Here is a 21,854-nt window from a genome sequence, read left to right on the forward strand (position 1 = left end):
CATTTAACCCCTTCCCTAATAAAAGTTTGAATCACCCCCCTTTTCCCATAAAAAAAAATAAAACAGTGTAAATAAAAATAAAAAATAAACATATGTGGTATCCCTGCATGCGTAAATGTCCGAACTATAAAAAAATATCATTAATTAAACCGCACGGTCAGTGGCGTACGCGCCAAAAAATTCCAAAGTCCAAAAAGTGTATTTTGGTCACTTTTTATACCATTAAAAAATGAATAAAAAGTGATCAAAAAGTCCGATCAAAACAAAAATTATACCATGAAAAACTTCAGATCACGGCGCAAAAAATGAGCCCTCATACCGCCATGTACGTGGAAAAATAAAAAAGTTATAAGGGTCAGAAGATGACATTTTAAACGTATACATTTTCCTGCATGTAGTTATGATTTTTTCCAGAAGTACGACAATATCCAACCTATATAAGTAGGGTATCATTTTAACTGTATGGACCTACAGAATAATTATAAGGTGTAATTTTTACCGAAATATGCACTGCGTAGAAACGGAAGCCCCCAAAATTTACAAAATGGCGTCTTTTCTTCGAAAATGATTTTTTTCCCGTTTCGCCGTGAATTTTTTGGTAAAATGACTAATGTCACTGGAAAGTAGAATTGGTGACGCAAAAAATAAGCCATAATATGGATTTTTAGGTGGAAAATTTAGAGGGTTATGATTTTTAAAAGGTAAGGAGGAAAAAACAAAAGTGCAAAAACGGAAAAACTCTGAGTCCTTAAGGGGTTAAGTAGCATATGATAACCAATAATTATGGACTTAACATAACTTTTTGGTAGAGAAATATTGTATTTTATTATGCATGTCTGAATATACTGATTAATTAAATTCAACATCATTGAAAATCAGAAGCACAGGTATTTTTTAAAAAAAGGCCCTGGTTAAAGGGGTACTCCGGCCCTAAGACATCTTATCCCCTATCCAAAGGATAGGGGATAAGATGTCTGACCGCGGGAGTCCCACCTCTGGGGACCCCCGCAATCTTGCATTAAGCACCCACCTCGGGGAGCTGCACGCCGCCCTGCCAGCTCAGAATGTGCCGTGTGCTGACCACGGGGCCAGATTATCGTGACATCACGACTCCGCCCCCGTGTGACATCAGTATGATGGCCGTAGTACCCCTTTAACTATTTGATGGTCAGTATTTTATTTGGACAAATGTGAATAGCATAGGGTGCGTTCACCGTCTGTTCACGTTTTTTTCCCTGTTTCGGTTCTGTTGTTGCTGCTTGTAAACGGTTGTTAATTAATCCCATTGATGTCAATGGGATCTTTTTTTACAATCCTTTCATATTTGTTTGCACCCACCTGCGCTCCTTTCCATTTTTTTTTTTTACGGGAGAAAAGACGGTGCATGCAGTATTTTTTCTCCCGGCAAAAAAAAGGGAAGAGAAAACGGATACAGTAAATTTAACATTGAAGTCTATGGAAAATGGATGAGCCTTTAATGTCATCCGTTTGCATCCATTTTTTCTATATGTTTTTTGATCCGTTTTTACTTCTGAGTATAGTCAGAACAAATATAAAAAAAATTTGTTTATTAACTGAACAATAACGGATACAAACGGATATCCGTTTTAAAGTCTGTTTTTATTTTTGACGGGAGAAGAACGGGAGGGGTCTAGACGGTCATGTGAACGCAGCCTTAGTTACCATTCTACATTACCACTGGTGGTGTAAAAATAAAAAAACTGATAGTATCTTGGAAGCGATGCTTGACTGTTTTTACTTCCAAATTGAAACTTTTAACATATTGCTCAGACATGTCAAAAGTTGTTAATCGCAGCAGGACTCACTCCTGAGACTCACTGTGATTGTGAGTTATTAGCCAGATAACTGGGTGGCATTGTGCTCTACTCCCCTGCTGGCTGGGAGATAAATTTCTCTGCATAGACGTCAAGCGGAGTGGAGTGCAATGCCGCCTACTTCACTGGCTAATAACTCATGACCACCGCCTATGTCATAAGTTGTTTTTTATGACAGTAATGTTTAAAGGGGCATTCCAGGATTTTTTTTATTCATCCTTTGAGCCCATGATGTAAAGTTATATTACTATTACCTTTGTACACCCCTCTGTCCCATTTTCCTGCACCGGTCTCACACTTGAAAAGTGCTATAGTGCAAGTATTTTTATTTAACTATTGTCTCTGACCTTTCTTAGCATTCCATGTGGCCAGAGACAATATGTCATATGTCACATGGTATCCAGGGGACGTGGCTATACTGCAGTTGCTGAGTGTATCCATTACTCCCGTAAATCTCTTTACCCTGCTATCCAACCACCCACTGCAGCATCTTTTCTACTCTATTTAGAATCATCCCAAAGCTCCAGAAAATATAAATTACTACTTAAGTTTGGAATTAAGAGTAATTTCCTGCCTCAGTTTGGAATTAAAAGCAATAAGATCCCTTTTATGATTACACACTTTGTATTTATAAATGAACAAAAAGTGTAAATAAAAGACCAGTTGCATCAGATTAGTTTATTTTATGCTAAATGTATTACTTTATATATTTTATTTTCTGAGACTTAAACTACACAGTTAACTAATGTCACAAGCAAGCTGTGTGAAGAAAGGTCTTCTGCAACTTTTTTTCCCACAGTAAATGATATATACTGACTTTATTCTGGAGAATTTTAATAATAGCTAAAAAAAATATCCTAAATAATTTAGTATGTACTCATATACCTGTTGAACTGTAGAGTATAGCTAAATATCTTAAGGTTATAATCTTCTGCAGAGGGTAGAGGATACTATATTTCAAAAATACATGCTGGATTTTATGTTTTAGGTATATTTCTATTGGCTTTGTCGGGACACTCATTCGTTTGAATGGTTTGCTGATCTTCTCATCTCCTTAGAAGAACAAATGTCAGAGCAAGGCAAAACAGACTTTTTGAGTTATCATCTTTTTCTCACTGGCTGGGATGACAACCAGGTAAATACCATAAGAACAATTAAACCCCATAAAACATTAAACCCCAATTCAGCCAGACTAAGAACAAATAATTTGCAGCATTCATGTGGGGTTAAAATAATTTAGGTTTATTCAGATTTCATTTAAAATCCACAGCAAGACAAGGTAGAGTATCAGGTTGCTCTTGACCCTTAGTCAAATCATAATACGTAAGTATAGACAAATCTGAACATCATATCTAATCAAATTCAATGTGGCAAATCACATAATAAAGCAACAAATTTCTGTTTTGTTTTAACCTATTCTGGACCCATGAGGCTAAATCTAGACTTGGTTTTCCTCTGGCCCCAAAAAAATGCCAGAAAAAATTTTATATTGTTAGAATGCAGTTTTTATAAATTTTTAAACAGGGACCAATTTATGTGGGTGGGCCCGTAGTATTGTGCAGAGATGCAGAGCGCAGGAAAAAGCCACTCCGCATCTAATGGATGGATGATCTGTCCTTAACTGCAGGTACTAGAGTTCCCAACATGGAGCACACTCTGCTCCATGCTGGGAGCTGTAGTACCTGCATTAATAGACAGATCACAGCGGGTGTCACTCCTGGCACCCACTGCAATCCTCCTGTATAAGCTGTATCAGCTATAGAAGCGTGCGGCTGGCCAGCCACACTTCTCTGGTCCCCTACCTTTTGTGATGTGAAGTTATCTTCACATCCCAGATTCATATATGCAGCAGAGAGTTTTGATTGGCTGGAACCGGGAAACGGGAAATATGAATCTGTGATATGAAGAGAACTTCACATCACAGCACAATACAGTGCAGAGGAACGGAGAAGAGGCTGTGCCGCACGCTTCTATAGATTATATAGGTGGATCACAACAGGTGTCAGAAGTGACACCCGTGGCGATCATTCTGTTAGTACAGGTGCTACTACTCCCAGCATGGAAAAATTTAAAAATAAAGGAAAAAAGTGACAAAAGTAAAAAACACTCACACTTTATTAAACACTTAATTAAAATACATTACTAATAAAAAGTTTCACAAAATTTATGATAAAACATATTATTTTTTACTATTAAATGGCCCCTTTCTAAATTTTTTATATTGCTGGCTACATTTTTAGGTCCCTGCCCACCCACATAAAATGTTCATAAAATGATCCCTGTTGAAAAATTTATAAAAATTTTGTTCTAAAAAATATTAATGTTGTTAAATACAATTTTTGTATATATTTTTTTTTTGTGACAGCCTATGAAATTTTTGTAAAAAAGGTATCTCCATAACTTTTTTGGATCGCTAAAGTCCAAAAAAGAATTAAAAAACACCTGCAGAAACGCCAAAGTTAAAACCCACATGGCGTTTTTCTTGGCGTTTTTTTCACTCCCATAGACTTCTAGTCACTAGTCCGGGGCCTGCCCGGAGTGGAGAAAAGGGCCTCCCAGTGAAGATGGACGGCCCGGACCGGCTCACCCTCCCCACCGTTATGCGGATGGTCACTTCAGCTATTAGACAACAGGAAAAGACTGAGAGAGCAACAACTGGGGAGGTGAGTAGACAACGAAAGGGGGGGGGTCTGGATGGGAGATGACAGGGGGGCTATTGACAGGGGGTGATGATGACAGGGGGGTCTGGATGATGACGGGGGGGGGTTGACAGGGGGTGATAATGATGGACATGATGAAAGGGGGGATCTAGATGATGACTGGGGATGTTGACAGGCGGGGATGATGATGGGGGTCTGGATGATAACAGAGGGGATGTATTTCCCACCCTAGGCTTATAATTGAGTCAATACGTTTTAATAGGCTTCTGGGGTGAAATTAGGGGCCTCGGCATATATTCGGGTCGGCTTATACTTGAGTATATACAGTAGTTACATAGTATAATAGCTCAGATACCCCCAGGATTTGACAGTAGGGCCAAATGTTTTAACAATCAGCAAGTCACAAGAACAAATATATAAAAGCATTTAACCTTAACACAAACAGCAGAATTGTGTAACGACCACATCTGGCCAGGCTTTGCATGCCATGCTCTGGTCACTGACATGTTACTGACCAGGACCAGTCAGCATTAAGGAAGGGGTATTTGTTTCCTCCTCAGTCTTCTGGCAGGTGCTGCTGATGTAACTTTCTGTTTCAGTTCATTTCAGCTTTGGACTGATTCAGATCAGTTTTCAAGGGGAACTCCAGTACTTAACAACTTATCCTCTATCCACAAGATTAGGGAATAAGTGTCTGATCATGGATGCCTGGCACCCCTGCTCTCCCCATTCACTAAGTGGTTACTGCACCATGCAAGGAGCTGTTTTGACTCTCGCATGGAGCAGTGGCCAACATGACACTTCAATGCATCTCTGTGGGAGAGCCAGAGATACAGCATTCTTGTATTTCTGGCTCTCCCATATTGATGCATGGAGGGGCATTTTAACCACCACTTCTTGGGGTGGCTACTTTGTGCATGAGGAGAGCTGGGACAGCGGGCTGGAGATTGCAGGGGTTCCAGCAGTCGGACCCCCTCGATCAGACATTTAAGTTGTTAAGTACCAGAGTTCCTGTTACGTCACACTGGCCATGAGTGTTCTCTTCCTCTGTCCTCTGGCGGGCCCGGGATTGGCATCACGGGATGCGCCCGCATGTGAGTCTCAGGCCTTCACTCACCTCCTCCTTCTTCTGTTTCCTCCTTGTTCTTACACCTCCGGCACGCGCGCCCCCGCCTCCTAGGGTGTGCGCTGGAGCTCTTAGATTTAACCCCTAACACTAAGCCTACCTGTGCCGTATGGGCAATACCAGGGTCCAGTGGGCAATAACAGCGGCATTAGGTCCGACTCACAGCCTGTTCCCAGTTCACTCTAGTGTGACTAAGCACACATACAGTGGGAGGAGGGAGGAGCCCCACCCAAGTAGGCTGATATGTTGCATTAGATTTGGAGTTTAATCCAATCAAATAGGAATAGCGTCCGGCACAGCTGTTCTGTCTATGATACTTAAGCATACAGCAAGACGTTCTATGGCTTACAGCGGGGTGCTCAATCAGAGACAAGGCAGTCCAATATCGAATAAGAGAAATCACAATGGCACTCATTAGTGGTGAGTGTCATTGTGCTTTTCTCTTATTTGAGATTTGGAGTTTATATACCTCCAAGTACAAGATGTGAACAACTAGAAAAAAAATGTGGTTTCAAATGGCATGAAATGCTGAACCCCAAATGCAGTTGTGCATTTATACTTGGGGAGCAGATCCTGCATTTGTGGTCCTTTGTTAAGGGCAATCCCCAGCATAAAATGCATACAATGGGGGATGCCTGCAGCAGACCACAAGTGCCACAATGGCATCCTACACCCAATGAAAAGTGTGGATGTGTAACACATAGAATAATAAATAAATTTAGGTGCACTACTGTGGTAGATGTAAACAGTAACATATGACTAACCCTCAAAATGATGTTAAAATTGAGACATTAGCCAGTAAATCCTTATATGAAGGACATACCTGAGCCCGAATACCAACTTTAAGGTTTCTCAAGTGGCACAGGACCAAACACTAATCCTACCTGTGCCATATGGGCAATACCAGGGTCCAGTGGGCAATTACAGTGGCTTTAGGTCCGACTCACAGCCTGCTCCCAGTTCATTCCAGTGTGACTAAGCACACGTACAGTGGGAGGAGGGCTATGAGCAGGTGCACCAAAATGCTGCCTATAATAGTGATTAAGGCATATATCCTGGATATACTGGTTAATGTTTAAATTTGAACATAATTTTGAGGGTTAGTTATATGTTACTGTTTACATCTACCACAGTAGTGCACCTATATTTATGTATTATTCTATGTTACACATCCACACTTTTCATCGGGTGTAGGATGCCATTGTGGCACTTGTGTGCTGCAGCAGGCATCCCCCATTGTATGCATTTTATATTGGGGATTGCCCTTAGCAACAGACAACAAGTGCAGGATCTGCTCCCCAGCATAAATGCACAACTGTATTTGGGGTTGAGCATTTCCTGCCATTTGAAACCACATTTTTTTATTTTTCTTCAAACCTTGTACTTGGAGGTGTATAAACTCCAAATCTAATGCGACTTAATCACTATTATAGGCAGCATTTTGGTGCACCTGTGAGGCCGGCAACATATCAGCCTACTTGGGTGGGGCTCATAGCCTTCCTCTCTCCTACAGTGGTATGTGTGCTTAGTCACACTGGAGTGAACTGGGAGCAGGCTGTGAGTCGGACCTAATGCCGCTGTAATTGCCCATTGGCTCCTGGTATTGCCCATATGGCACAGGTAGGTTTAGTGTTAGGTCCTGTGCTACTTGAGAAACCTTGACGTTGGTGTGCAGGCTCAAGTATGTCCTTCATATAAGGATATACTGGGTAATGTCTAAATTATGATGGTTAGTCATATGTTACTGTTTTCATTAACCACAGTGGTGCACCTAAATTTATATATATTTCTATATGTTACACATCCCCACTTTTCATTGGATGTAGGATGCCATTGTGGCACTTGTGATCTGCTGCAGGCATCCCCCATTGTATGATTTTATGCAGGGGATTGCCCTTAGCCCATGGACCACAAGCCCAGGATCTGCTCCCCTCCGGCATAAATGCACATCTGCATTTGGGGTTCAGCATTTCCTGCCATTTGAAACCACGTTTTTTTTTCTTGTTGTTCAAATCTCCTATTTTTAAAGTCAAACAAATAACATTTAAGGGTAAAAAAACAGGTAGGTATGCTTGCATTTATCATAAAATATTGAATTATTATCAAATATATAACAGTGTAAATAAACAATGGGAAGTAACTGGGATAAAAACATTTCACATACAAAAGTGAAGTCATACAATTTACATTATTTCATTACATTATTGTTTATATCCAATGTTTAATCTTATTTTACGTGTTATTAACAAATCATTTGTTTTGTTGTTTTAGGCAGCCCACATAGCTTTCCATTGTGATAATGACCTGGATGTTATTACAGGACTAAGGCATAAAACTAATTTTGGAAGACCTAACTGGAATAAAGAATTTAGATATATAGCAGACAGACATTCAGGGTAAAAAAAAACTATGAGTGGCTGCTTATTTGTGTGCTGTCTATTGCTTAGAGATCTACTAATCACAATTTTTTTTTTATCATTAAAGGAAACTTGACATTTTTTAACATGACCAGGAGGAACACATTGATTTGTACTTGTGTAGGGAAATGTATGTTATTTATGATAATTTCTGCCCATTCAGGCCTAGGAGTCCAGTGGATGGTCCTGATCAGTAATCACATTATATATATATATATATATATATATATATATATATATATATATATATATATATTAACACATAAAAACAACTGTTCAGGATCTTTTGCACTATAAAAGCATATTGATAGATTAAAGGGAATCTGTCATCAGTGTCACTAGCACTAACCCGTTTGTACAGGCTTGTAGTGTGGGTGACACTGATGGCAATGATATTACCACCTGCCAATCTGTTGCCTAATTTGCCTATTATGCTTCTTATTGGGTTGATTATAATCAGCAGGCTTGGTACATGGGTGGTGCTACAGGAGAACACTGATGTCACAGCTCATACTTCCTTAAGCCTACTCACATCTGGGCGGAGTGTGAAAGCAGCAATTGGGATGTTAGTGGGCTTGGGTGATCGCCCAGTTTTATCATTTTCATCAGTGTTACTCACACTACAACCTTGTACCAACAGGTTAGTGTGAGTGATACTGATGTCAGATTCCCTTTAAATAGCAATTTTATGCTTACCTAATATCATGTTTACTTAAAGGAGAGATCCAGTGCTGAAAAACGTATCCCCTATCCTAAGGATAGGGGATACGTTTCAGATCGCGGGGGGTCCGGCCGCTGGCAGCCCGAGGGAAGGGGGCATGTTGACCACCGCACGAAGCGGCGGCTGACACGCCCCCTCAATTCAACTCTATGGCAGAGCCGGAGCACTGCTGTTACGCCGAGTGCTCCGGGTCCCTGCTCCTCCCCGGAGCGCTCGCGGCGTCTCTCTCTCTGCAGCGCCCGGTCAGACCCGCTGACCGGGAGCGCTGCACTGACTTTGCCGGCGGGGATGCGATTCGCATCCCAAGTCACTTACCCGTCCCGGTCCCCGGCTGTCATGTTCTGGCGTGCGCGGCTCCGCTCTCTAGGGCGCGCGCGCCAGCTCTCTAAGATTTAAAGGGCCAGTGCACCAATGATTGGTGCCTGGCCCAATCAGCCTAATTAGCTTCCACCTACTCCCTGTCCATATAACCTCACTTCCCCTTTCCTTCCTTGCCAGATCTTGTTGCCTTGTGCCAGTGAAAGCGTTTAGTGTTGTCCAAAGCCTGTGTTCCAGATCTCCTGCTATCCTCATTGACTACGAACCTTGCCGCCTGCCCCGACCATCTGCTACGTCTGACCTTGCCTCTGCCTAGTCCTTCTGTCCCACGCCTTCTCAGCAGTCAGCGAGGTTGAGACGTTGCCGGTGGATACGACCTGGTTGCTACCGCTGCAGCAAGACCATCCCGCTTTGCGGCGGGCTCTGGTGAAAACCAGTAGCAACCCTAGAACCGGTCCACCGACACAGTCCACGCCAATCCCCCGCTGACACAGAGGATCCACATCCAGCCTGCCGAATCGTAACAGTAGATCCGGCCATGGATCCCGCTGAGGTGCCGCTGCCAAGTCTCGCTGACCTATCCACGGTGGTCGCTCAGCAATCGCAGCAAATTGCCCAACAAGGACAGCAGCTGTCGCAGTTGACCGCCAAGTTATAGCAACTTCTGCCACTGCTACAGCAGCAACCATCTCCTCCGCCAGCTCCTGCACCTCCTCCGCAGCGACTGGCCGCTCCTAGCCTCCGCTTGTCCCTGCCGGACAAATTTGATGGGGACTCTAGACTCTGCCGTGGCTTCTTGTCTCAATGTTCCCTACATATGGAGATGTTGTCGGACCAATTTCCTACAGAACGGTCTAAAGTGGCGTTCGTAGTGAGTCTTCTTTCTGGAAAGGCCTTGTCTTGGGACCGCAATGATCCTGCCACAGCCACAGTTCAGTCCTTCGCTGAAGTCCGTAGTGTCTTCGAAGAACCAGCCCGAGCTTCTTCTGCCGAGACTGCCCTGCTGAACCTGGTCCAGGGTAATTCTTCAGTAGGCGAGTCCGCCATCCAATTTCGTACTCTCGCTTCCGAATTATCTTGGAATAACGAGGCTCTCTGCGCGACCTTTAAAAAAGGCCTATCCAGTAACATCAAGGATGTGCTGGCCGCACGAGAGATTCTTGCCAACCTGCAAGAACTTATCCATTTGGCCACCCGCATTGACATGTGTTTTTCTGAGAGACACCAGGAGCTCCGCCAGGAAAAAGACCTTGATCTCTGGGCACCTCTCCCACAGTATCCTTTTCAATCTACCCCTGTGCCTCCCGCCGAGGAGGCTATGCAAGTGAATCGGTCTCGCCTGACCCATGAAGAGAGGACTCGCCATAGGGAAAAAAATCTATGTCTGTACTGCGCTAGTACCGAACATTTCTTGGTGGATTGCCCTATTCGTCCTCCACGTCTAGGAAACGCACGCACGCACCCAGCTCACGTGGGTGTGGAGTCCCTTGGTACGAAGTCTGCTTCTCCACGTCTCACCGTGCCTGTGCGGATTTCTCCTTCTGCCAACTCCTCCCTCTCAGCCGTGGCCTGCTTGGACTCTGGTGCTTCTGGAAATTTTATTCTGGACTCTTTGGTGAATAAGTTCTGCATCCCGCTGACCCGACTCGTCAAGCCGCTCTACATTTCTTCGGTCAACGGATTGAAGTTGGACTGTACTGTGCGTTACCGCACAGAACCCCTCTTAATGTGCATTGGACCCCATCACGAAAAGATTGAATTTTTCGTCCTTCCCAACTGCACCTCTGAAGTCCTCCTCGGTCTGCCATGGCTCCAGCATCATTCTCCCACCCTTGACTGGACCACCGGGGAGATCAAGAATTGGGGTTCTGCTTGCCGTAAGAAATGCCTCACATCTGCTCCCAGTCCCGTCTGTCGGGCCTCAGTGTCTCCTCCTGTGCCTGGTCTCCCCAAGACCTATCTGGACTGTGCCGTGCCTCCTCATAGACCCGTCCTGGTGACACTCTGCCCCGTGACAAGCTTCACCCTCTGCCCCCCCTCCCCATTCCCACTTCTTCTGAACTGCCTGCCGCTGGTATAGCTACCCAGGACTTCTTTTTTCAGAAGGAGACTCAAGAGGCGTCCCCTATGTTCTTGTCTCTTTTGAAGGGTCAAGGAGACAAAAAGAGGGGGAGACCTAAGGGGGGGGTACTGTTATGCCGAGTGCTCCGGGTCCCTGCTCCTCCCCGGAGCGCTCGCGGTGTCTCTCTCTGCAGCGCCCCAGTCAGACCCGCTGATCGGGAGCGCTGCATTGACTTTGCCGGCGGGGGTGCGATTCGCATAGCGGGACGCGCCCGCTCGCGAATCGCATCCCAAGTCACTTACCCGTCCCCGGCTGTCATGTTCTGGCACGCGCGGCTCCGCTCTCTAGGGCGCGCGCACACCAGCTCTCTAAGATTTAAAGGGCCAGTGCACCAATGATTGGTGCCTGGCCCAATCAGCCTAATTAGCTTCCACCTGCTCCCTGTCCATATAACCTCACTTCCAGTTTCCTTCCTTGCCGGATCTTGTTGCCTTGTGCCAGTGAAAGCGTTTAGTGTTGTCCAAAGCCTGTGTTCCAGATCTCCTGCTATCCTCATTGACTACGAACCTTGCCGCCTGCCCTGACCTTCTGCTATGTCTGACCTTGCCTCTGCCTAGTCCTTCTGTCCCACGCCTTCTCAGCAGTCAGCGAGGTTGAGCCGTTGCCGGTGGATACTACCTGGTTGCTACCGCCGCAGCAAGACCATCCCGCTTTGCGGCGGGCTCTGGTGAAAACCAGTAGCAACCCTAGAACCGGTCCACCGACACAGTCCACGCCAATCCCTCGCTGACACAGAGGATCCACATCCAGCCTGCCGAATCGTAACAGCTGCCTTCGGCAATCTTCGGCTCTGCCATAGCGCAGTATTGAGGGGGCTCAATTCTTATGTGATTTTCACCCCAATATTTATTTTTAACAGCATACAAAATGACTGTTGTCTCCGATTTTTCCCGGGTTGCAATGTGGCCGAGACCTGACTCACTAGTCAGCTGAAGACAGGGAGCTTGTCAGCTTCAGCGGTTTGAGGGAGCGCTTGGTGGGAGTAAGATCAAACTGCAACTAATGCAACAGCTGTAGGCACCCTGATTGAAAACCACAGGTCTTTTGAATGGATGCAGCACCTTTATGTTTCAATGGGTGGGGTGGCTGATGTGTGGGAGGGAGGAAAATGGAATTGTGGGATTTGTAGTAAAAAAACAGGAAATACCGGTTCACAAAAAGCTAGCCACAGTATTATGGTAATCTCACAACGTTTAGCCCCAAGACAAGTGCAGATGCTTCCAATGCATGTCCATTACTGTCTGCCAGCTACGTACTAAAATCACCTTATGGTGGATAACCCCTTAACTGTGTTAGTTGATATTGTTTATTTGAAGTTCAGTAAAATATGTTTTTCAATATTCATTCCCAAGATCAACCTTCTAGTTCCCAATTACCTTTCTTCCCACTACTTCTATTCACAAAAAAATCAATTAGCACATGTAAATACATTTTAATGGGCACTGCCATTAACCACCTAAGACAATTTTATTTTTATGTTTTCGTTTTTCCTCCTTGCCTTCTAAAAATCATAACTCTTATATTTTCATCCACAGACTAGTATGAGGGCTTGATTTTTGGGCAATTGACGTTTGTAATGACATCACTCATTTTTCCCAAAAATGTATGGCGCGACCAAAAATTACTATTTGTGTGGGGAAATTGATAAGAAAACTGCAATTTAGCAAATTTTGGAAGGCTTCACTTTTATGCTGTACACTTTATGGTAAAATAGACATGTTTTTATTCTGTGCGTCAATACGATTAAAATGATACCCATGATTACATACTTTTTCTATTATTGGACTGCTTAAAAAAAAATCGCAAATTTTTTAACCAAATTAGTGCATTTATTTTGCTGACCTTTAACTTTTTCATTTTTATGTATAAGCGGTGGTATGAGGGCTCATTTTTGCACTGTGATCTGTACTTTTTTATATACCAATTTGCATACGTAAAACTTTTAATCCATTTTTTATAAATTTTTTTGGGGGAATAAAATATTATAAAAAAGCAGCAATTTTGGACTTTTTTTTTTTACGTTCATGCTGCTCATTTTATCGGATAATTAACATTATATTTTAATAGTTCAGATATTTACACATGCGGCAATACCACTTAGGTTTATTAAAAACATTTTTTTTACACTTTTTGGGGGTAAAATGGGGAAAAAGGGACAATTTACATTTTTATTGGGGGGAGGGTATATTTCAAATTTACTTTTATCTTTTACTTTTTTTACTTTTATTTTTACACTTTAATAGTCTCCATAGGGGCTATTATAGCAATCATTTGATTGCTAATACTGTTTAGTGCTATGCATCGGGTATAGCACTGATCAATGTTATCAGCTGTGTTCTGCTCTGGTCTATTCGATCTCAGACCAGAGCAGAAGACACCAGGAGACGGATGGAGGCAGGTGAGGGGACCTACGTCCACCATTACAGATGACCGAATCGCCGCGGCAGCAATGCAGGCCATCCGATCATGCATTTTTCTGACAGTACTCCCGCAGATGCCATGATCTGTATTGATCACGGCATCTAAGGGCTTAATGGCAGACATCCGCGTGATTGCAGATGTCGGCCATTACTGTGTCTCTATCAGCAGCCGGTAACTGCCGCGCATGACCCGAGCATCGCTCCGATGCTCGCGGTCATGTACAGGACATAAATGTACGTCCTGGTGCATTAAGTACCACATCATCAGGATGTATATTTACGTCCTGCAACGTTAAGGGGTTAAAACTAATTTTTGCTATTGCACTCCTTATGGTAAATCTTTTTTATATACTTTTTGTTTTCTGTTTTATTCTGTTTTATTTGTGTTTTAAAAAACTGCCACTAGGCGTCTCCCTATGTGTCCAGAGCACATTTCCCCTAATCTCTTGCACAAACTTTGGACTCCTGCTGGCCTGGAAGAAGTCCAAAATCAGGAAATACAGTCTGAAGTGCTGAGGGGGTGGGGGTGGGGGGGTGCAATCATAGCCAGTCATAGCTCATCTTACACTGAACATCTTACACTGGGCAGTGTGTAGTAGAGTGAGAGAGGAAGCCTCCCTGTAGGGCTTCAGATGATGTCACTCCTGCTGGGGAACACCCCTTCCCAGTCTGTGAATCTGACTGAGACTGAGAAGAAAATACAGAGCAATATCAAGGTAGGAAACTAAAAATAAAGGCAGGGGATGGTTTATCATAGTGGGGGCAGTGAACTAGAAGGATTATAAAATTTATTTATAATCATGACAGGTACTCTTTAAAGGGGTACTCCGGTGAAAACCTTTTTTCTTTTAAATCAACTGGTGGCAGAAAGTTAAACATATTTGTAAATTACTTCTATTAAAATATCTCAATCCTTCCTGTACTTATTAGCTTCTGAATACTACAGAGGAAATTTTTTTCTTTTTGGAATGCTCTCTGATGACATCACGAGCACAGTTCTCTCTGCTGACATTATTATAATAATAATAATGCTTTATTTATTGTTGTCCTTAGTGGGATTTGAACCCAAGTCCCCAGCACTGCAAGGCAGCAGTGCTAACCACTGAGCCACCATGCTGCCCTTAGCATTCATCTGCTATGCATGGTTGCTAAAATGGACAGAGATGTCAGCAGAGAGCACTGTGCTCGTGATGTCATCAGTGTTCCAAAAGAAAGGAATTTCCTCTGTAGCATTCAGCAGCTAATAAGCACTGGAAGGATTAAGATTTTTTAATAGAAGTAATTTACAAATATGTTTAACTTTCTGCCACCAGTTGATTTAAAAGAAAAAAGGTTTTCACCGGAGGAGTACCCCTTTAAATATATTTTTATCCTTTGCAGTTCTATATGCTTAACAGAACTGTAAATACTGTATATTGTGCCCTTCTACTAATCTAGTTTTACCATCATGCAGCTTCTCTGTGTATTTCTTTAAATATCTTCTTATTAAGTGGCATCACTTTGGTCAATTACAGAGTTAGCCATACCCAGACAGATAATTCAGATAGCAATTTGTGTATATGTTTAATGTATACGGTATGTTTCTATTGAAGAGAGCAGTGTAGGTAAGACTGTCACGTATGGGCAGGGAACAGTAAAGCCCTAACCCACCCACAGCCGCTGTCCCTACCTATTGCTTATCCGCCCTAAGTGACAGATCGACAACACGATGACAAACCCTCCCTGCTAAGTGCTGGGGCAGCGTTGTCAAAATAATAAAATGCAAAAACAGAAAGAGTCAGAGAACAGCTGGAGGCATACAAACTAACAGACATACACTAAGACACACACACACACACACAGTCAAATCAATGTCAGTCTAGCCAAAGTCGGTACCAGGAGATAGCAGAGTCCAGGAACACAAAGCAAGAGAAGAGTCAAGGGAAAAGCCAAGATCAATAAACAAGCAGGTATCCAGTAAGCAGTAGAAAAAACTAATGTCCACTCACGGACAGAGGCGCCTTATTAAAACATAACTTTTACTGATAGCAATTAAAATTCGTAATACCCAACAAATAATAGTGCACAAAGGTGGTGAAAGAAAAAGACCTGTAAGGTAACAGTAAATATAGCTGTGTGTTCACACAGATAACATCAAGTAGATAAGTACCCTCCTAGTTGTCATCACAGTAAAAAGTTGGTGATGGTATAGAATACACCATACTCCACTGGCTGTTTAAAGCAGTGCTCGCTATTTACAAACAAGGAGTACTTAGTCCCTATTCCCAACGTGTTTCCATGCGGGCAATCAATGTAAATTGTTATTCCCCGCACTTCATCAGGGGACATGGAATCTAGCATACAAATATTGGAGCGATAGCTTAGAAATATTAAAGTTAAAAGGAGGGGCCCATCACTATATCAAAAAAAATATACAGTCGTGTATAGTAACACCAATGGGCAGCTTAGATCACCCTCATAGAGACAGATCCCCAAGCGAACTCATCTATCCAGCCATCTGATACAATGACCCCATGCTTCTGGGTAAAACAGACGGTCTGCTGGATAGGTAGAAGAGACCCAGGGGAACCGGATAGTATCGTGTCGGCAAGCGAAGCAGTAAGCAGCCCCCTGGCAGGGGGTCCCGGAACGATATCCAGGTTATGAGAGTGTTGGATGAACACGCCGGTATATCTTTTTTGATATAGTGATGGGCCCCTCCTTTTAACTTTAATATTTCTAAGCTATCGCTCCAATATTTGTATGCTAGATTCCATGCCCCCTGATGAAGTGCGGGAATAACAATTTAAATCGATTGCCCGCATGGAAACGCGTTGGGAATAGGGACTAAGTACTCCTTGTTTGTGAATAGCGACCACTGCTTTAAACAGCTAGTGGAGTATGGTGTATTCTATACCATCACCAATTTTTTACTGTGATGACAACTAGGAGCGTACTTACGGTATCTACTTGATGTTATCTGTGTGAACACACGGCTATATTTACTGTTACCTTACAGGTCTTTTTCTTTTTCTTTCACCACCTTTGTGCACTATTATTTGTTGGGTATTACGAATTTTAATTGCTATCAGTAAAAGTTATGTTTTAATAAGGCGCCTCTGTCCGTGAGTGGACATTAGTTTTTTCTATAGTCTATTGCCGAGAGGTTTAGTGTTTATGATTAGGGGCATATGTATGGCCTGATACTTTCTGTATACATTTTATTTATTATCCAGTAAGCAGGAGGTGTCAGCCAAGGTATAACCTTTCACAGACAATTAACTGATCACTACTCCTAGCTTATAAAGGCAGGTGATCAGAAATACCCCCTCCTATTAGGTAGCAGAGCTGAGAAACACACCCAGACAACACAGGTGAATTATCAGGGCAAACAGTAAGGGATATGGATGTCATAGGAAGCTTCCCGCAAAAAAACAGCTCCTCTGCACACACAGCAGCTCTTTTTCAGGCAGACTTGGCTCATGTATAACATGGATGGCTGTTTGTTTCAATGGCTGGCATGTATTATGAAATCTTCTCTGTATTTAGAGCTTCTCTTGAAGCGTCTATAACATGTGGTTGTCCTGATCATCCTACCCCATTTATGAAAGTTTTAATATTATAAAATAGTTTTCTAATATCTTTAATGGGAGATATGGTGGGGAACTTCATACATACTTTATTGAACTAGCTTGTTTTATTTTTGTCTTTATACAGAACAAGTATTGGGGTATTCTTCTGTGGACCAAAATCTCTCTCTAAAAAACTTAACAGTATGTGCCGTTTGCATTCATCATCTGATCCAAGAGGAGTCCATTTTCATTATAACAAGGAAAGCTTTTAAATCTGTCCCTGTAGAATTTTTTTTAATTATTATTTGTACTAAAATGTTTCTGAGAAATCTTACCATATTTTTTTATGGAGCTGAATGTAGTAGTCATTCCAGCAGCCCAAAATGGTATCTATGTGTAAACCAGTCAGACATATGCCATTGTACCAATCATCTGTGTAATAGAAGCACGTGTGGACAAAAACCTAGTGAAATCAGAGACTTATTTGGTCTTAATTTTGGAAAGGTATGAATAAAATAAAGTGTTTACTTCTGTAGACATTTGTATTCAGAAATTAGTTTTATAATCACATTGTAATCCTTGATAAAGCTGATAATTATTTTATATTAAACTCTCTTTCATATGTGGAAATTTTGTATAAATATATAATAAATGTAAGGAAAGTACCATTACTATTGTATATAAATATGTGAACAGTAATTTTTAAAGATCTAAATCATACACGTGTGCAATATATAAATGTATTCTGTCACCAATACTTTTTTTTTAATTTAATTAATTACAACTACTGTAGGTAGTGGGCAGAATAATTTTTATGAATTTTTTTTTTGTTTAATTTTCTGGCTGTATATTTTTATTTAGATATTTTTATTTATTTATCCATTCAATGGAAGGAATAAGTTTAACAGAAGCAAGGATGATACTTTATCAGTGCTAACCTGCAGGCACAATATGATTAGTAACCAAGTTCCGGACAACATAGTAATAAATAATAACACAAAATTATTACAACCGCGAATGGACAACGTGTTTTGAGGGCATAACACCCCTCTTCATTAGGTCCTTCAAACTCCCAAATTCGGTGACTAATCATATTGCGCCTGCGGGTCAGAGCCAATAAAGTAACATCCTCCTGTTGGACTTGTTCCTTCCTTTGGATCTTTCTTGACCATTATAGCTGTCTAGACTATGGACCTGATACTAGCAGCTCCCTGGCAAAATATATATCTATATACAAGGTCTGTAATTGTATTGTGCATGGAGCACGACATGTAAAGGTGAACAGCTGACCTACTGCTACTTTAACCATATGACCAAGGATAGGGAACATGGTGCGCCCTTCTCTGTTCTATAAATGACTCATTGACATTTATCGAAAGTGTTCTGTGACTTGTGCAGGGAACACTGTGCAGAGAGGAGGAGCATGTGAGTTCTGTTCATCACTTGGTAGATTCTGTGGTATCTGTGTCAACCTTTATAGGTGTTAGCAGGGTGGGAATTTAGCTGGTTCTCCCCAGTTTCCAAAAATTGGTTGTTATAATTACAGCTGGTTCACTAAACTGGGGAAAAGTGATACCACCCCCACACTTTGGCTGGTACTTTGGCAATAATTAAGTGAGTGGAGGACAAAGAATAGAGACATCACTACACTGTCTCCGCCTCCTCATAGTTTCCACTGTGGCAACTGGCTCCTGTCAGAAGACAGGGAATTGGTTGTTAAAATTTCATTGTAATCCTGCGTGTGAGGATAATGAGATCACTGCTGAAAAGTAATATCTAATAGAAAAGATGTGTTAGTCTAATATTCAATGGCCAGAGTAAACAACTTATAGGTTATAAGTTTTTTTTCAATATAAATGGACATTTTTTATCTACAATTCTTTGTATGTTTAAGAAAAAACTAGATAATGTTCTGATAACTTATTCCCGATAATTTCAGAGTCCAAGACTTAAGAGAAAAAATATTCTAATTTCTAATTTGCATTTTTAAGATGGTCCTTTGATTTTTCATACTCCTTCTCTTTCCATTTTTTTTTTTTGCTGTACAAAATAGTCAGTGCCAGTTTGTCGAGCAAAAAAACAAAAACACCATATTTGTTGCTATGCATTTTGTTTTGTAATGTAAGAAATGGATTCTGCTGTATGGCATGCAGGAAAAACTTAACCTAGCAACAATTTAACATGTAATTTTTATCCTTTTTAGTAGTATTGAAAATATAAGTACATGTAAATACAAATACTGCCAATAAAACACTCAATATAAGTGATATAAAGTACACAAAGTGATTACATGTAGAATAAAGTAGGGAAAGAACTTTATAATCAAAAATATATTAAGTGGGGACTTTATTATTTTAGTACGAGCTCAGGGACAACTGAAAATTAGATGTGATTGCTAAGTCCTCCCAGCATTCCTCTGTATGCAGATAATTGTGACTAATTTAATGCCTATAGTCATTAGATCACTTTAAGTAGTGAACTACATACACAGGAATGCTCGGAGGACACAGATAATGTCCTCCCTACTTGTTTCTTTTCCAAATGTCATAGTTTGAAGCCTATGCTGTCACTGTCACCATATGAGCAACAAGTAAAAGCTGGCCACTACAAAGAATGAACAACAAGGAAAAAGGTGGTTTCAAATGGCAGGAAATGCTCAACCTCAAATGCAATCTACATGCAATGTACATGTAGATGTAGACAGTAACATATGACTAACCCTCAAAATGATATTAAAATTGAGACATTAGCCAGTATATCCTTATATATGAAAGACATACCTGAGCCCGCACAGGTAGGTTTAGTGTTAGGTCCCGTGAATCCTTGGCGTTGGTGTGCTGGCTCAGGTATGTCCTTCATGTAAGGATATATTAGCTAATGTCTAAATTTTTACATCATTTTGAGGGTTAGTCATATGTTACTGTCTACATCTACCACAGTAGTGCACCTAAATGTATGTATTATTCTATATGTTACACATCCACTTAGCAATAGGCCACAAGTGCAGGATCTGCTCCCCCAGCATACATGCACAACTGCATTTGGGGGGGGGGGGGGTGCATTTCCTGCCATTTGAAACCACATTTTTTTCTTGTTTTCTTGTACTTGGAGGTGTCTAAACTCCAAATTGAATGCGCCTTAATCACTATTATAGGCAGCATTTTGGTGCACCTGTGAGTCCGGCAACATATCAGCCTACTTGGGTAGAGCTCACAGCCTTCCTCCCTCCTTCCACTGTATGTGTGCTTAGTCACACTGGAGTGAACTGGGATTAGGCTGTGAGTCAGACCTAAAGCCGCTGTAATTGCCCACTGGCCCCTGGTATTGCCTGTATGGCACAGGTAGGTTTAGTGTTAGGTCCTGTGCTACTTGAGAATCTTTGGCGTTGGTGTGCAGGCTCAGGTATGTCCTTCCTATAAGGATATTCTGGCTAATGTCTCAATTTTAACATCATTTTGAGGGTTAGTCTTATGTCACTACAAAGAATGCACAACCAATGATATGATGATGAAAAAATATACACAATCTTTATTCAAGTCCTAAACAAGTACACACAATTAAAACCACTTAAAAGAAAATATACATGTGGAGGAATGTAATCCTTGACAACCCCCCGGTGTGAAAAATACAACCCAACATAAGCGTCCATAGCCCATATTCAAATATTGTAAACCTAGTACACAGATGCAAATAACAAATTTACTGGTATGATAAATAAATCTGTTGCAAAAAAAATGTGCATAAAAATATGTGCAAAAATAGCACATAGGAATGGCCCAAAATATAAGAACTCAGGTGCAGTTTATAACAATGTTAAAACATGAGCAGAAAACAGTACAAAAAGTACACATAGATGCCGGGATAAATGCCCAATATGCTGCCTCACACACCACTAGTGTTGCTCGCGAATATTCGCAATTCGAATATTATTTGCGAATATCGCATATTCGCGAATTCGCGAATTTCGCGAATATAGCGCTATATATTCGTAATTACGAATATTCGTTTTTTTTTTTTTTTTTCTTCACAGTACACATCACAGTGATCATCCCTCTCTGCTTCCAGCTTGTGTGGTGTAAAGAAGGCTGTAATACTACTGTGTGAGACTGGCGTGCGAAAATTTGCATATGCGAAATTAGCATATGCTAATTTTCGCATATGCGAATTTTCGTGTATACTAATTTTGTATATGCAAATTTTAACAGATGCTAATTTTCGCATACGCGAATGTTCGCATATGCGAAAATAAAACGAGTAGATAACGAATGTGCGAATATTCGCGAATATATGACGAATATTCGTCCATATATTCGCGAATATTCGCGAATTCGAATATGGCCTATGCCGCTCAACACTACACACCACCTGTGTATCTAGTAATAGGAAAACAAGATGTAACTATCCATGGGGCAAGACACCCTCACCACCCTGGGGTACACAGCAGCTCCACACATTCCGCTACCTGACCCGGTAGCTTCCTCAGGCTGCCACCGTGATGCCTATGGAAATAACCCATCGAAATGAGTCGCAGACAGTTCTACAACATAATCTTCCATGTGGGAATCTACTCATACAGATAATCTGTAGATGAGGCTAATGGCCATAAATATGAAATATGTCACTGAAATATGACCAATGTATACAGTAGATACAGGGGTTTGTTCAGGCTAATAAAAGTATGACC

General features: G+C 41.6%; 1 protein-coding gene across 1 annotated transcript in view; it reads left to right on the forward strand.

The window, feature by feature from the left end:
- NOX3 (NADPH oxidase 3) overlaps positions 1-17,830 on the forward strand; it is an 81,137-nt gene extending 63,307 nt beyond the window's left edge. The window contains exons 11-13 of the mRNA XM_056563620.1: positions 2,824-2,970; positions 7,893-8,017; positions 17,316-17,830. Coding sequence (XP_056419595.1) covers positions 2,824-2,970; positions 7,893-8,017; positions 17,316-17,442 — 399 coding nt within the window. The 3' untranslated portion in view covers positions 17,443-17,830. The remainder of the gene's footprint in view (positions 1-2,823; positions 2,971-7,892; positions 8,018-17,315) is intronic.
- The last annotated feature ends 4,024 nt before the right edge of the window (positions 17,831-21,854 follow it).

The sequence above is a fragment of the Hyla sarda genome, chromosome 3 (assembly GCF_029499605.1).
Source record: "Hyla sarda isolate aHylSar1 chromosome 3, aHylSar1.hap1, whole genome shotgun sequence".
NCBI lineage: Eukaryota > Metazoa > Chordata > Amphibia > Anura > Hylidae > Hyla > Hyla sarda.